The sequence below is a fragment of the Benincasa hispida genome, chromosome 5 (assembly GCF_009727055.1).
Source record: "Benincasa hispida cultivar B227 chromosome 5, ASM972705v1, whole genome shotgun sequence".
NCBI classification, from domain to species: domain Eukaryota; kingdom Viridiplantae; phylum Streptophyta; class Magnoliopsida; order Cucurbitales; family Cucurbitaceae; genus Benincasa; species Benincasa hispida.
This window is the reverse complement of record NC_052353.1, coordinates 10,475,706-10,494,248: the sequence shown is the minus strand read 5'-3', so window position 1 is coordinate 10,494,248 and position 18,543 is coordinate 10,475,706. Positions and strand designations below refer to the sequence as shown.

The window sequence follows — 18,543 nt, the reverse complement described above, 5'->3', positions numbered from 1 at the left end:
AGAGTCAACTCTCTCTGTGGCAATGTTTGCCAGGAACTAAATCCTTGGTAAGAGGAATTGGCGTGGTTAGTAACACCCGAATCAAGGATCCAGGCAGAATCATCATCATCTACTAAACACGTCTCCAAGACCAATAAATCATGTTTACTGTCTTTAGACATCCTTCTCTTTTGGAGAGTAGTGGGATCAGTATCAGAACCTAAATAAGCTCCAATTTCTATTTCAATGAACACTTCTCTTCTATGAACTTTAATAGAGTCAGCAACACTTGCTTTCTCTTCCTGGAGTTTAACTTGGGACCTGACACTACTGGTGTCTTTGTCATCCATCCCTTTGTGCTCAAAACATAAGAACCGACATTCAAACAATTCTTGCAACTAGTCCATGATCTCGTGTGCAATGACCATGTTCTCAACCCTTTTGCTCAAAGCGTCCAATCTGAAGGGAAAAAATCCGATTGGGACAAAAACTAAAGTGGCCCTATCCATTTCCGGAGTTCACCTTGATATTGACCAACTGCATAAAACCAATCTGAAGGGGGACACTCCCAAGGTGCCACGAGAGAGTGCAAGAATGATCTCACGGTGCGAACCAATGAAGGAGACCGTAGGATGTGTTGACATACACCCTTCACCCATTTACTATAAGCACTCTCTCCGTCCACCTTGATATTGACTCATGCAAACACCATTCGAAGGGGGATGCTCCTAGGGCACCATAAGGCCAAGCATGAATCTCATGACGTGAACATTCAGGGAGAAACGTGAGTGGAATCATTGACATATCATATATATCTCATCCTTCCACTGAGTATTTTATAATCTAGGTGTTTAGTTTATTTAGAAAAAACACGGCCAAGAATTTTAACTAAGTGACTTTTTAGGTTTGCCCAAGAGTAACATTTACCTTGGATAGTTGAACAACTTTTGATCATTATCCATTAAACTTTTTAACGAAGTCTTTGACCAACCGTCGCATGCTTGTAGAAAATCTATCTAATTTACCTTTCCAGGTAGGTTTCCAGGTAAGGGTGTTCCATTTTCGTCAGCTTAAATACCCCAACCTAGACAGAACTCGCCTTAGACAAAAGGTCCCTTATAGATAGATTTAATACAATTTTAATCATTTATGCCAATCAATTTAATCCTATTAAACCGATTTAAAAAGATTAAAACTTAGGTTGTTAATCCTATTAGAACCTTGAACTTAGGTCTATCTCAATCCAAATTTTAAAACTCTTTTAAAACATGAGTTTACCTAAGTTCGCATGCAACTCTTTCTTATCGATTTTAGTTCTAATTTCTATTATAACGCTTATAACAGAAACAACCAAAACAATCCATAATGCGAAGCAAACATATACAAGGCATTAATATCATTTACAAATTAGCCTAAGTTCCATGCTCCATGCATTGTTCATTCATTGCTACTTTTATATAACACTTAAATAACCAAGCAATGAACCAAGCAAACATGCTTCCAGTCACCCTTATACTATAACACTTATAATATAAAGATGATGTATGAATATGCTTACGGCATACATAAATATAACTCTTATAATTCATGATGCATACGCATGCTCTCTTGTTATTTCATCATGCCATATTATAACACTTATAATACATGATGCATGAATAATTGCACAACCTAAGGTGGGTTTCAAATCTATATATCATTCACTATGGCATATGAACAACATAACTCTTATGTATATTAAACAAAAGTTGATGAACCGGGATAATTAGCCTCAAAATCCTAAAAAACAAAGCTAACTATTACAAATAGCAAAGAGTCTCCGGTTCAAACAGGCGAACCGGGTCTTGAACCATCCAGTCGAATTCCGCGTCTTCTTAATTGTATACCAACTCTGAGTGACTGTTTACAAGAAAGAGTAAACGCTTGACTATGCAATGAAGCATGAGGCATGCGATCGTACAGCGCGCAATGCATAACGCAAACCTTAAATGATCGTCTAAACGACAACGATGCGGTGAAGCACAATTGTCGAAACGATCGCTGAGTGAGCACCAAAGTTTCGTATACTGCGTGATTGTGTAGTCAGTAACTATGCGATGAGGCATGCTAACTACATGATTGTTTAGTGCGCGCAATTTTTATTAGACAATGAGCATCAAATGCTCCCACTCGATCATTTACCTCCAACGTCCATGCGATCGGGCAACCAACACTTGATAGAGTAAATGCTTTACCCCATCGTTTACCATTAGCTAAACGGTCGTTTAGTAAATACTACACGATCTGTCTCTTATACACATCTAGATGTGTATAAGAGACAGGTGATAGAGTAAACGATTTATCCCATCATTTCGGTCGTTTAGTAAATACTACACGATCGCATAGAAAAATCTACACGGTCGTTTAGCCAAATCCCAACGATCATTTACCTCAGGCTACACGATATGACCAACTTGGTCTTCTTTCTCGCTGAGAACCGCATCTCCATGCTTCAAAACTTCATCACGAACAACTTGAACAACTTAAACACTTTGAATTATAGACTTGATTGTTTGTTAATTATGCCTAAAAACACAGGGGTTCTTACAAATTAACACTTTGTAACTTTAAAAAAAGCATTAAACATAGGCAACTAACCCGTAAACATTCATCAACGCCGTCCAAAAACGCATTTAACACTTAAACGCAAATGTAGAAAACCCACCACGACTGTAAAAAAAGTTCAAAACAGAAATGAAATTTGGAATATCATAACAACCTGGCTCTGATACCAATTGAAGGAAATCAGACATGAGGATTTCCATGAGCAACAGAATGATCGTTCAAAATTCTATTCGAAATTGAACATTAACAATTACAGTCATGAAACAGAAACTAACAGGTCATGCACAATACGAAATTACAACATGCTTAACAATGAGATCAAGGGATAAAGAATCATACCTTTGAAGACTCATGCTTCAAACTCCCTCGATCACAAATGCTCGTTTAGTCTCCAAGATATCAATACACGAACGCTTGAACACAACGATCGCAACACAGCACGATCAACAGAAAACACGAACTCAACGATCTCCAAGATCACGAACCTAACGAATGGCTTCTAAAACCTCAAACTCAGTCGAGTTGAATGTAGACACCACCACAATGGCTACCTTGATATTCTTGGTGTGAGAATCTAAAAGTGTGGGCTCTGTGTGGACTTGGTTAGAAGAAGAGACTGAAGGAATAACAATTGTGTAGACAATTGAGCAAGTGGGAGATGAGAAGTGTCTATCGTATAAACGAATGCTCAGTCGTGTAGACGACGACAACCTATCATATAGATAATGCCCTACGATCGTTTAGCTATGACCAGCTGAGTGAACTATCGTATAGAAACACTCCACGATCATTTAGTCTCTCTTTCAACTATCGTTTAGTGAAACAATTCCACTTGACAGCAAACTGTGAGTTCTTTCTGAGAATAACAACCTCTTATAAATTTAGGAAAACATTTTTCCTTTCATCTAACGATTACAATAAAACCACCAATAACCTCCCACTCAATTGGTTATTAGAGAAAAAGATATAATTATCCCATAATTAATATTATTATAAATATATATGATAACCAACTTACCATATTATATTTATAACCTATAGTTTTAATATTTCATCTCATGAAAATATAAACCATAGTTCTTTTTCTATTTTATGGTACTTAATGTAAATCTCATTTACATTAATTCTCCATTTGATGTATCTCTACATCACATCGATCATATAATATATAAACTAATTTCCTCTTATCAATTTGAACATTTTAAATCAACACCAAGAACTGATTCTCAACTTGGATCCATTGAGCTACGAAGGGGACCGTATGGACCTGTAGCTTGAAGATCCAACGGTACGTGAATAACTGATTAAACTCTTTAGTCACAGGATCCACCATCCGTTAACTGTCGGGCACTCCACTAAAGACGGACAGTTGCACTCTCCTCACTACAGATATATTTTGTGTCCATATCAACCAATCAACAGTGCAATAACCCTTCACATATCCCTTGTAAGTACAACTAGGATAATAATCGTTATGCCCCTGTAATTACATCTAACTCTTTAAGTACTACTGATCTCTCTAATGAACATAAGTCATAGTTCTACTATGATTGAGTCCTCTCTTCCAAAGAGAAGATGTGCCCACTATGTTCAAGACCGGAATCAGCCCTTGAGGAAGCAATCTATCTACTTACACCTACTTCGGGGAAGGAATGAATTTCAAGGAGTGAATTTCATCTTGTGTAACTGAGTTTCCAGCTCTTAAATCAGACAAATCCCTAAAAAGATAGACTTGTTGAGTTGACAATTTAGCCACTCTCACCATACTAATCAAAGGACCGCCCTCAAAGGCAGGAATTCCCAAAACACTCAGGATTAAGGTCATGTCACCTATGGTCGTTTAGGTGAAATGTAAGTCTCAAGTATCAATGGCGTTATATAAAGAGACTAGTCATCTCATAGTCTGGTCTTATACAAACTCTTTCTATAGAACAACCTCGCTCGCATGTCTCCACATGAATGGTCAGGATCTGCCATTTGTAGTAGTTTACAACACTTGTAAACCTCTACAAAGCGGGCCGTATCCGTAGTGTCACCAGGATCAGGTATCCCTTCTTAATCCTTATACTACAATCCTTTTTAGGTTATCACTTAAGGCATGATCCACTTATATATCTCATATACATGCTTAAGTTTACATACAATAACCATGGAGCTTTGTTTATTGGATATGAGTAAATGCCAAATAAAATAACTCTTATTTTATTCATAACAATGTGTACAGTATATAAACTATGAGATTCCAAAAGCATTAGGACACCAATCCCAACATGTAGTTCATCAACGTGTGAAATTGAGCATCTTGATGCTAAGCTTTCCGCTGCACAAATTCTCTAAACTCGGTTGATGATGAAGAAGTTGTTTTTGTTGTTAAAGCCTAGTACCGAACAACCATTTTTAGTTCATCACGTTGCTGGCTTCCTCCAATGGTGAAAAAGAAGCACCAAGTTGGTGTTTTTCTTTAACTAATTTTTCTTTGTCCTTCAACACCTCTTTCTCAAACTTCTTCACCAATATTTTCCTTTTAAGTTGTTGAGACTTCGGGGGAGAATGAATCTCAGATTGCAAGGGTCACTTTTTACTGGTCATAGGTTTAGCAGCTTTTGGCTGAAGTGATGAGTCCCTCAATGATTGCTGGAGGGTTTGATTTGTGATAACGCCTTTGATAGGTACCTCTGACTCTCATTACCTCAACCCATTCTTGAGGCCAAGTTTCATAACTGTATAAGGGAAGAAAAGTTGACCATTCTGTTTGGTGAACATGGCCTTGATTTGGTCTGTAATGATGCGATTGACATCCATGGGGATGCGGTGCATGACGCAATAGTTAGCAATCACCCGATCTCTGGATATGGAGTGGTCATGCATTGTCGAGATCAACTTCTTCTTGATGAAGTATAGCCACAAATTTGCCTCAGGCGTCAAGAAATTTGGGGATGATGTCTTGATCCCTTTTGCGAAAGTGGTCCACTATGACCCAGGATTGGCTAACACTTTTAGCGTATCTACCATTTCTTCTAGTGTTGGCTCCTCTATGATTTTATTTCCTTCTACCTCAAGGTCATTAGGTAAGTCAAACAAGGCATTCTGTAACACTCGAACCCTTAGAGGATCACTTAGGTTGAGTGGAGAATTCAAAATTAAAGCCTTGGAAGGAAAAAGTTTGGTTAAGTCCCTAAACTATGCCTTGGAGTTAAGAATACTTGATGGGAACCCAAGTTGGAAATTTTGAAAGCAGAAATTTGGGCTAAAGTATTAAAACCATGTTTTAAAGGTGGCATCAAGTAGTCACCTTTAGTAGTTAAAAAAATGGCTTAAGTATGGAGACCATGTGGTTAACATAGGAATAAAAGAGGAGTTGGAGAATGAAAGTTTAACTAAGTGTTAAAGAATTCAACAGTTGGAAGAATAGTAGGTTGGAGGGCAGAATTTTGGCTAAGTGTCAAGACTATGCTTTGAACCTAGAATTGGCCTGGAAATGGAAGAAAACAAATTGGCTAAGTGATTAGGGACAAGATAAACGCATAGGCCAAGGAAGAAGGAGGAAATTGGATTATGTATTAAATATGAAATGAGTCATCTCGGAGTTAGTTTTGGACAACCATACTTTGATCTAGGCACAACCATGTGAAAGATAAGGGTTGGACACATGGTAATGAGGTAGGGAACGCATAAAGGTCAAAGTTGGAAAGTTGGCTAAGTATTGCAAAGCATATGACCTAATCAGGAGGTAGAACCCTAGAGTTTAAAGGTTGGACGCCCAGAGGACATGTTGGATGCATGGGGGGATAAATAAAAGCCAATATAAACCAAAGAAAATAAAGATTAGAGTTTGAGGTAACCGTGGAAGGGGAAGCTAAAACAAGAACCTTAAGAGAAACAAGGAAAACACATGCCTTGATGACATAGCATATTTAAACGCCTAGGTGAGAAAATTGAGTGTTTTGGGGAGCACTTAGGGAAGTCTAAGTCACAAAGGATTGGTCTTGGACATACAAACACCAAGTAGGTAGGCATTGGACTTCGCCTTAAATGCATGATAGAAGAGTTGGAAGTTTCAGGACACATTCAAGGAGCTAGGCATTAGAGTAGGGCTAAGTAGGGTTAATGTGTCTTCACGAAATGCAACCTTATGAATCTAAGAAAGAGTTAGACGACTTAGAATCAAGCTTAAATCATGAAAAATGTTAGGAAAACACTTCAAAAAAGCACCAATCATTGGATATGGTTGGAGAAGGACACATCAAGTAGCATGCAAGTAGAAGGTGTAAATATCTTGGTGCTAGACTTTTCATGGTGTCGACACTAAGAATTTTCATGAAGTAAGAGGTGTCATGCATTTAGAGCTTGAGAGGATGATGAGAATGATTTTCTAAGGCCTATAAATACCCAAGGGAGCCTCATTTCCTATCTTAACTCAAAATCTCCGAAAGAAGACTCAAAAGGAAGAGTGTTGGAGAGGATTAGGATTCTAAGGGTATGGCATGCGTTAGAATGGACCAACCATGCATCCATGAAGTAGTCCAAGCGACCATCTGAGTGTGTGATGAGTTAGGAAGGTAGTCGACGCGTCCAATATAGTTTACCATGCGTCTAAATGGCCTAAGGGGCCAACCATGCATTCAACTGGTGCTGAGGAAGGCTACCATGCGTCCACAGTGGTCCTGAGTTGATCCGAAGCATGTTTTCATGTCTGTTGGAGTTGGTAAGCTAGGTTTAGGGCCAAGAAGGTATTTTAAGGTTATTCTAGCCCTAAACATGAATTTCTAAGCTAACTCTGAGTTAAGTACAGGCCCGAGATTCCAGAGAAGGCTTGGAAAAGAGAAGAACCTCCACTAAGTAAACTGTGAGTGGTATTCTTTTATGGTTCTAAGAATATCTTTTTAGATTATAAGCTTATGTTGTTGAATGAGTAGTCCAAATGAGGATAAAAGTATGAGGCACGGGATGGTTAAGGGGTCAGAAGACCTAGCTCCTGAGCCTGTGAGAGGAACCTCATATGGGATGGTTAGAAAGCCGACGAGCCTAGCTTCTGAGCCCATAAAAGGGGATCTATGTGCACATAGGAGACATAGTAGTAATAATAATATGAGGAATATGTTTAACTATCCATCATGTGTAAGTAGAATAGATAAATGACTCGTTCCAGCTTGGGGTTTGAGTAGAAACCTCGCATTGTGGATATGTTGTTTGACTGATTTGTCTCAATGGGTTGAAAGAGACCCTATATACCACTCACTGAGCTTCTTGACGCTCATTCTTTTGTTTTATGTTTTCCTTCTAAGGAAGCAAAAGATGAGGAGTTCCAGGGTGCTACCAAGGTCAACATCTACCACACTACAGCCGCACTTCTGAGCTTAAGCTGCTCTTATGAGTTTCTATAATTAAGGGTCTATAATTACTAAGTTAAGTTGAGAAGTGTTTAAACTTTGTCTTTGTTGTAATAAAATAAGTTAGCCCAGAGTTGTTGTTATATTTACTTGGTTGAGTGATTATTTTGAAATAAGGAAAGTTAAGGTGAGATTGGTAGTACGTATCACAAAAGGGTAGTATCTGTCATCCTGATGCCTCCTTTTCGGTTCGAGAGGTGAGCTTAGGAAAGGGTGTGACACATTCATCTCCTCAGTGTTGAAGGACAGCTTGGTACCATTGATTTTGACATGGTGACTAACTCAGTGTGCCATACCTTCATAAAAGGAAAGCACTAGTGTGGCTATGAGCATTTGAGGGCCTTCACAAAATTCTACCGATGCATCAATTGCATATGTGATGAATGTGGGTAGTGGGGTACTCTCGAGGAAGAACCTCATCTCTAACAATACGTCATCGAATTGCTTCTTTCAACCCTTGCCCGCATCCTTAGGTGCTTCTTCGACTACCTTATCTTTTCCCTTTTCTTTTCTCTTTCTCTCAGGGCTGGCAAGTGCCCTGCTTTCATATCCTTCCTCTCGCAACATCTTTTTTTTCTGCAGACCTTCTGTTCACCACCTGCTTCTTATCATTTTCCTTTTTAGGCTACTTTTTTGGTTGGCAGTCTTCTTCGTTTTCTTTTCCTCCCTTATCTTATTGATATTTTCCTTGATGTGTTGGGAATTAGCCTTTTTCCCTGCATCACTTTCATCGCGCATTTCACGCTCAAATTCCTCGGTGGCTTTCTTTGAGCTATCCCTCTTTTCACTATCCTCATCACATCTTTATACAATGTGGCAGCGGTGATGAGAATTTGGGTATCCTCTATCTACTTTCAAATGTTAGCGCTCACTTTTTCAGTCTTGGGGGTATTGTTTGTGTTTTATGAATTTTAGTTAATCTTTTGTAGAAGTTAGTTTTGTAGAAGTAATCCCAATGCATTCTTTTAAGTATTGAATGAGATATTTCATTTTTCATCCTTGTGTTTGTTCTGTGTATACCTTTCTTAATTCCTTGATTGTTTTCTTATCTTATGTTCTAACTTAATACCTCAATGATATTACTAATGTAAAACTTCTAAATCTAGAGTTAGGCTTTAAGAAAAGTCAAGTATGAACTTATCTAAAAAAATCAAGCATATGTTTTATCTCTGACGCATGCAACCCTCAACTCAAACCTCCATTTGAAAATCTTAAAGCATTTTTTAGAATTCTCTTTCAGCAATGAGGACCTTGGTGATCTCCAAAATTTGGGGGTGAGGGAGGTTCGAGTTGATATGTTTTCACCAAAACTAATAATAATAATAATAATAAGTTTTAGATGTAATAAGAAAACTCCTCTATCAAAAATTCATAAAATAAAAATTTTATGGTTGACAAGAGTTAAGATTGGGAATGGCACTTAGCTGTAGTTGGATGTTGGCATGACACTTGTGAGGGCAAGCTAAAACGAAGTTAAGTATCCATGACCAATGCATCCCAACTCCACTATCTAGCTTAAGAAAAACTGTCATTTTGAAACACAAATGCTAAGATATAAGTTCAGTTGTGAAGGGCACTCACCTGTAGTTGGATGTTCACATGACACCCGTTGGGACAAGCCAAAACGAAGGTGGGCCACCTGAATCAACGTATAAGTGGTCCTGAAATAGTACATTCTTTTTAAACGATCTTTTATAAAAGTACCATCCAACGCATTGCTGGTTTAGAAACATGAGAATGTTTTGGAAAACAAAAGGAGTCATTGATACAAGGCTTGTTGCATTTGAGATAAGACACATTATTCTTTTCTTTTTTTTTCTTAGAAGGAACAAACCTGTATTTTTCTCAAACACCAACCCTAATACTTGCAAGTTAGCATGATGAGAGGTAAAGGTAGTGCATTAAGATGATGGAGATGATACAAAATTATTTTTGGAATACTCGAGGATGAGCATTGTTCAAAAATTGGGGTGTGATACCTTGTAGAAATACAAGTTATTGTCTCTCAAAAGTTGGAACAATCAGGATTCTTAATGATAAAATCCCATCTATCTTAAAGGAAAATGCATGGAATCCTTCAAACATTACTAACCTTTACAAAAACATTCTTTGTGATAAAACTGCATCACTAACGCATCTCATTGAAAGATTTCAGTTAAATTCGCTAATCGTCGCAAGCTCAACTAATGCAAGGGCATGCATCTGAAGGATTCCAGCGCATAGAAGATACATTGGTTCGAGTTGTTCCTGTCAAATCAGCACTTGCAGGCATGGGTATCTGAATGTCGGTGTCTAAAAAGCAACTAAAATGGCAAGCGACTGACCAACGCATCAAATCAAAACGCATAGTAGCTTTAGAGATAAAAATACTTATGCTTCACTGCTTTCTATAACCAATGCATGCACCCTAGAGATAGGAACATGTGGCATTTTCATTGAGAAATGTTGAATGATTAGATAAACAGAAACTCAACGCATTGACATACATTTCATTGTAAACAAGCATCTTTCATCTTCATTCCTACCCATACTTTTTCGTGTTCATCTTACCTGGATCAATGCATTCACCTAGCACTTAGCACCATCCCTTCATTAAACCTTATATTTCACTTGAACTCTTGTTTCTTCTTGTACGCATGCAGTTAAAATAGTGTAAATAAATTTTTCAGCATTTATTTGGAACCCCTCTACATTTGTTGCAACGCAAGGCTTGCGGTAGTCTGATCTAAATCCTTGTGTTCGACCCTGTACATAGCAAGAACTTGAATTAGATTTATACTTGTATCTAGCTCAGGTAAATCTTGTACGCATTAGTGAGAGAGTGTAACGCATTATCCAATCTTCTCACCTAGAGAATTCATTTACCATTCATCTTTATTTACATCAATCTTATCTTCCATCTCCACTTATAATACACTCCTAGCGCACATCACGAAACTACGAACAACATCCTAAGAAATTTTAAGGAAAAAATCCTTGAAAATTAATTTTTAAGAAAAAAGATAAAAATTTTCTTCCAACAGAACTCAAAATGTGCAAATTTAATAGATTCGAAATTAAACTAAAAACAATGTTGAAAACATTAGAAAAGTATTACATAAAAAGCGACAATAATTTAACATGTGAAGTTACATTGGCAAAATATACAATTTAATAATACATTTAAAGTTACATTAACAAAAAATACAATTTAATAGTACATTTTTAAGGAATTCTAAATCTAATGAACCAATAAGCAGAAGTAGATCGTTCCAAACCTATTGTGAAAGAATAAGAACATTTACAATCAAACAGAACAGTTATGCATCAAAGGTAAATTACAGCATGCTTCAAAGAATAAACACAAAAGATCGAGTAAACATACCTTTAAAGAACCCTTTCTTCTAGTATTTCCTCGATCAAACACCAATGCGTCCAACAACATGAACGCAACGATCAAACCCAGCAAACAGTATGAACTGGCGAATACTCGATCACAATCGAGTAAAACTTGACCCTCGAAAAGAACTCGACACTACCACGAGACTACCTTAGTATTCTCGGTGTGAGAATCTAGGAGTTGTGGGCTCTATATGAATTTGGCAAGAGGGAATGAGGCACTAGACGATCGAATAGGCAGCAGAAGGAATACGCCTATCGTATAGAATTGGGTACTCAATCATTTAGTATCGAGTAACTATCGTATAAAAAAATCTCGATCAATTATTTACTCTCTCAACAAGTTATCTGATAACTTGAGCCTTTTTTGCGTATGCTGAAAAATGAAAACAATTTTCATATTTATCCAACAGTTGCCATAAACCGTGCATAACCAACCACTAAGTCGGTTAATGGAGAAAATCGAAATCAATTATCTTATAATTAATTTAGTATAAATAAATATAATAACTAATTTATCATATTATATTTATAACCCATAGTTTTAATATCACATCATATGCGACATATAAACCATAGTTCTTTTTCTACTTTATAGCATTTAATATAAATCATATTTTTATTAATTCCTCCAATCAAATAATAATGTATCAAATACATTAAATCAATTATATCACATATAATTGATTCAATTTAATTATATAATATATAATCAAATATTCTCTTGTTAATCTAAACACTTCAAACTAACTTAAAAACTGATTCTCAACATAAATCCATTGAGCTACTAAGGGGACCTTATGGACCTGTCGCTTGAAACTCCAATGGTACGTGAATAACTGACTAAACTCTTTAATCATGATATCCAACATTCGTTAACTATCGGACACTCCACTAAAGACCGACAGCTGCACTCTTCACACTACAGATATATTTCTGTGTCCATTGGATATAACCAATCAACAGTACGATGACCCGTCACAAATCGCCCGTATGTACAGTTGAGCCAATTTATCGTTTTGTCCCTGTAGTTACATCTAACTCCTTAAGTATCACTAATTCCTCTAATGAACAATACATCATAGTCCTACTATGAGTAAATCCTTCTCGGGCCAAGAAAAGGTGTGGCGCCACATTGTTCAAGCTCGGAATCAGCCCTTAAGGGAACAATTTATCTATTTATCCCTACTTCAAGGAAGAGTGAATTTCGTCTTCTGTAGTTGAGTTCGCAGCTCCCTAATCAGATGAATCCCTAAAGTGGTAGGTTTGTGTCAGCGATTTGGAAACTCACACCTATGTAAATCAAATAATCACCCTCGTAGGCAGGAGTTCACAACTCACTCAGGATTATAGTCATGTTACCTATGGTCATCCTAGTGAAATGAAAGTCTCTGTCATGAACAACATTATATAACGAGACTAAACATTTCGTGGTCCGGTCTTATACAAACTCTTTTGTATAGAGTATCTCTGCTCGCAGGTCTAATACATGAATGATCAGGATCAAACCATTTATAGCACTTTACAACATTTGTTACACCTACAAAGTGGGCCACACTCGTAACGTCACCAGGATAAGGTTTCCCTCCTTTATCTGTATACTACAGACCATTTAGGTTATCACTTAAAGCATGATCCACTTGTATGTCTCCACATACATGCTTAAGTTACAATGATAACCAGGAATCTTAGTTTATTGGTTTATGGTTAATGCAACTAAAATATCTCATATTTCATAGAATGAAGTGAATAAAATATCTCATATTATAAATCACCAAATGTTTGTATATACAAATGTTTACAAACTACAGGACCCTACGAGATTTAGAGCATCAACCCCAACACATTTAAAATAGTAATAAACGAAGTAGTGATATTTACAAACATATTAATGTTTAATAGAAGATATTGCACATCAGACAACTAAAGAATCGACTTCTTTCCTCAAGAATCTGGAAAATTGGACTCTCAAATATTTCTAGATTGCCATCGGATTATGATTTTTTTTAATACAAGAACAATGTGTTTACTAACTCACAACAAAATGAATGAACAATTATCAATGAAGTACAAGAACAAAAAATGAATGAATAAATACTTCATTAGAACGACATTTAAGAACATTATTCAATGAATTCATGCCACAAATGTTTCAAATGTATGTAATTAATGATTATAGATCTAAATTTGTCATAACAAACAAAAGACTTTTTTTTTATTAATTATTAATACAAAACTAACTATATGAATACAATTATCATTAAACAAACATGATTTACAAAATTGAAAATATTGATAACTATCATGAGTGAATACAAAAGAGATATTTCAACAACATATACTAAAAATATATATTTTAAGATACAAGAGAAGGCTTATCACATTTGAGAAAACTCTATAATTTTTTCCCTTTATAAACAAATAATGCAAATTCAACTTTAGTAAAAATAAAAAATAAAAACTAAAATTGCTATGAAGCTTGAATACCATGAGAAAAAATATCGTAAATTTTAAAAAGAATGAAACAAAAAGAGAGACAAAAATAAATGGGAGAAAGTGATCAATTGTAGAGAATATAGATTTTTTTATATAAAAAAAAATAGTGAGAGATTAGGAAGTGGAGAGATCATTAGAGGAGTAAAATAGAGGAAAAAAGTTGGGGACAAAAATTACGAAAAATCATTCTAGCTTCTTTTTAGTGTGATGTTGTGTATCAAGTGTCTCAATGGTCATTCAATTTATAGAATACTCAAATCCTTTTTAATTAGAAAAAAATCGATCAAACTAAATATAAAAGGAATATAATAATAATTAATTGAATATTATTTGATTGATTTGAAAATATTTTGATATAATTAATTCCTTCAAAATATATCTTGACATAAATTTTACATGAATAAAAGATTTAAAACATTAGAAATTTTATTCTCCCTCCGAAAAGTCTATTGGTTTTATTTAATTTAATAAAATGAGAGAGGAAAATATTTGATTATCATTTACTCAAAAATTTGTTCGTATTATGTTTATCTTATCTTAAAACTCGAAAATTCCAAATTAGGTAAAAACATCATAAAAATTAATTAAAAAAATAATGTACAACTTAATTAGAAGAATAATGTACAAATTAATTAAAAAAATAATGTACAACTTAATTAGAAGAATAATGTACAAATTAATTAAAAAAATAATGATGATGGAATAAAATATTGGATAAATTTAGAGGTCTAAAGTGAATATTATTTTTTATAGAGACATTATTCTTTTTTTTTTTTTTCATCTGAAGTTATTTTCATTTGAATGGTTCTTTAATTTCAATGGTTTAATTTAGGTTTTAGCATTAGTTTTGTTATATTTATATTTTCTAATTTGATATGATTTTGATGACATATTTTAATTTCTTTAATTTTTTTCAACTAATACACAAAATATAAACTATATCAGCTAATCAATTTTATTTTCAAAATTATGATATGATTTTGATGATATAAAGTTAGTTACATTTAATATGGTATAATAGTTGTATAATGTATAAGCTTTATATTTTGTATATCAGCCGACTAATATATTAGATTTAGAGAAAAGTATGTGAAGTATATCCTTCACAATGTGATGTACTTAGAGTATACTATTGGTGTATCAATAGCATATCAAATAATATTTTGGAACAAATGAATAAAAATTCAAATGAAGTCCACAATAATAACAAATTCATGAGTGCTCTTGTTGACAAATAAATTTGATAAATCAATTAATAGGTATATTAGATATAAAGTATATTAGTTGACTGATGTACCAAACTTAAAATAAATTAGATATACTACTTCGGTACACTAATGAGGTAAACTTAGTATAATAAAAAACGAAAATCAAATTTCATGTTTTTTCTAATATTTAAAAATTTTAAAAACCTATTACTAAGTTGGTAATTATAATTTTTTTTTTCTTCTAATTCAATATATACTTTTTTTAATATAAAATAAATAGACATTTGATTATCATTTAAAAGTAAAAAATATAGGGACAAAAAATGGAAGAAACTGTCAACATTTTGGAGTAATGATTAGTCGCACCTAATTTAACACTCCCTTACTCTACACACAAAGAAAAAATTAAAAAAAATCATTTAAAAATATTAAAAAAAATGTCATATGATAGTTTTTTATTTGACAATGGCGTGGAACAACCCAAACAACATCTAAGTATTTTCTAACCTTTTTAGGTAACTAACGAGCATGCAGATGCAAATTGTTTTGACCACATGAGAGAAAATTATTATTTTTAACATAGCGCTTTTCTCCCAATATATTTTATAGTTCTCTTATTTGTCCAATCGTTGGCAGACATATATTCTTCTTTACTCGAGAGGAATTAGAAGGATAAATCATCATAGATATATATGACTCATTTATTTATTTAATTATTATCGAGTATCTATATATATGGCAATGTTGAGAAGATATTTATCAAGGGTCATATATGACGTTGCCATCGCCCTGTTTGATGCTGCTATCTCCACCATATATACCACCACTGTATTCTTGAGATGATTTTTCATCTTTGTTACTGTTTCCATAATAAGGATATTTGTTCATTCCTCCCCATTTTTCACTGTTTAATTCATTACCACCATATTCTTTGAATGATTCTCTACTTTTTCCACCATATCGATAACCAAAATAATCTTTGGATGATTCTCTTGTTTTTTCATTGTTTCCATAACTACGATAGTTGTATGCTCCTCCATCACTTGTACGGCTATCATATCCTTTAAATGATCCTCCGCGTTCTCCTCCACCACCACCATAGCCTTGTCCATATTGTTCATAATAATCATATTCACCCCCTTTATCTTTTCCATTGTACTCATATCCAGGAGCGCTACCATAACCAGAAATAGTACTTCCCTGACCATACCATCTCCAACCATTGTAATAATCATTTCCATATTTCCCATATCCATAACCTTTAGGATTATAGTCACCACCATAACTTCCAACACCATTTTCTCCTACAAAAGCACCACTACTTGGATAGCCATATCCTCCTTCATCAGAAGTTGTTAGAACTCTGGCTGCCAAACAAATCTGAATACCCATTAAAAGAAAGAACATAAAAGAAGAAAATTTTTGAGAAGCCATTTGTACACGAAGGCTTGGGATGAAATAGGAGAGGAGGAGAAAGAGGTATATATAGGAGAGTGATTGAATTGCATGCAAAAGAGAGAAAAAAGTGGTTGGCCCAAAAGCTACATTTAGGCCCTTCCAATGTCATAAACAGCATCTTACAAAATTTGTCCTCTCCACTCACTTGTTTTAATGTGCAATTTATATTCTAAGTTAAATCACCATCACATTTCTCTTCTCAACCATTTTTCCTTAAAATCCAAGCTTTAGTTCTCGATTTCTTTTACCATTTTAGTTAAGTATTCATCCCAAGTTATCCACATATCAATGTACTCTAATTAAATCAAAAGTTGATATGTTAATGTCTTGTTCTTTTAAAATACCATTCTTTAAACTCAATTATATTTCACATTAATTCCAAGCAACTTAGCTTGTTAATGAATATATACCTCGATTTATTATTTGGGATGATGTCATAGCATTTAGTACAATAAAGATGGAGGATTCGGACCATAAACCTCTCGACCACTAACATATTTGGATGTCAATTGATTTATGTTCACCTTGATTTTAGTATATATATATATATATTTTTAAATGAACTATAGTTTAAAAATAAGAAGTATAAATAAGATTTGCATAAATGAGCATAGCTCAGCTGACATCAAATATGTACGATAATCTCAAAGTAAGAACTTCGATCCCTCATCCACATATTATCAAAATAAATAAATAAACAAAATTTTTAAGTACATATGTCAATATCTAATTGACGAAAATTGATTCTAATGAAATGGTTGTCAAGATAAATAACACCTAATTGCTATAAATATATATTATGTTTTAAATGTGATTTCAATGATGATATAAAATAGACGAAATGCACTTTTGGTCTTTAAGATTGAAGTTGATGACTATTCGGTTCAGGGGGTTTCAAAAGATGTACTTTAGACCTCTAGGTTTGCAAAATAATTTGAAATAGTCTCTAACTTAACTTAAAACATCAAATGCTTATTGGACCATTAAGTGATGTTGTGGATTTGATTACAAGTTAGTTCATTTATCTACATATCAAATCGTATTTGATTAGTTTATAGATAATTTGAAATTTCAATGTTTAAAATATTAAAAATACTCCAAAAACTAATTCAATTTTCCATATTATATGTGACTTCTTCACCTAGTTGCCATTGAGTTTCAACGTTTATGGATTGTGTGGGCGTCCAGATGCACATCAAAAATCTCTTTAGAGGTTAGTGACACTGTCCCCGAGCGTGCGCCTCAGGCCCTCCCAACACCCCATGCGCGTGCACGCGCCCCATGTCGCATGTGCGCACCTCCATGCCCACCACCCTACTCGTCCGTGTGCGCACCCACGCCCACCCTATTTGCCTGTGCTCGCGCCCACGCCCACCACCTGCTCGCGAGGCCAAGAATGGTGGCTAAGGAGCCAATTTTGGGGTGACGTTCATCAGATTCGATGAATATATGAAACAATAATGGGATTGAAGAGCAAAATAAATGGAGGGTTATGAGTTTTTGTTTTGTCTTCTACAATACTATGAGAACCTCCAATGGGCCTTTTCGTTTTTTCATATAGACATGGCTTTTGGGATTTTTTTTATTATCTTAGACCTTTAAATCATTATAATTTAACTCTCTTTCACAGTTATTTTTTAAATAAAAAATTCAATTTATTTACAAACTATCCAATAATTTTGCCAAGTAGTGAAATGAATTATGTCACCCTATTCACATCATCACGTAACAGTAAACATTCCGTTATTTTAATGTTAAATCAGTACCTTTACAAATTTAGGGACCAATTTAAAATTATTTTGTAAATCTGGAGACATCAACTTTAAATTTGAAGACAAAAATGCACTTTGCCCTATAAAACACTATTAAAAAATGATATATAATAAATCTTGTCAGCTCACACAATATACTTTTCAAGACTCAAGTTATTGTTAGTTTTGGAACTTATTTCAGTACTTTCACGTGTATATCAGTTATTCAGGATTTATGAAAATCCGACCTAAACAATTATTCATATGAGAATTAGGAAT

At 34.5% G+C, this 18,543-nt stretch overlaps 1 protein-coding gene across 1 annotated transcript; it reads right to left on the bottom strand.

Moving 5' to 3' along the window:
• Positions 1 to 15,814: 15,814 nt before the first annotated feature.
• On the bottom strand, positions 15,815 to 16,447 carry LOC120077207 (heterogeneous nuclear ribonucleoprotein A3-like). Its single transcript, XM_039031110.1, has one exon. It carries the CDS (start codon positions 16,445 to 16,447, stop codon positions 15,815 to 15,817), a length of 633 nt encoding a protein of 210 aa, XP_038887038.1.
• Positions 16,448 to 18,543: the final 2,096 nt, after the last annotated feature.

Bases quoted from the DNA above. Each gene is read 5' to 3' on its own strand.
- LOC120077207 (XM_039031110.1), bottom strand. From the start codon at position 16,447: ATGGGTATTCAGATTTGTTTGGCAGCCAGAGTTCTAACAACTTCTGAT.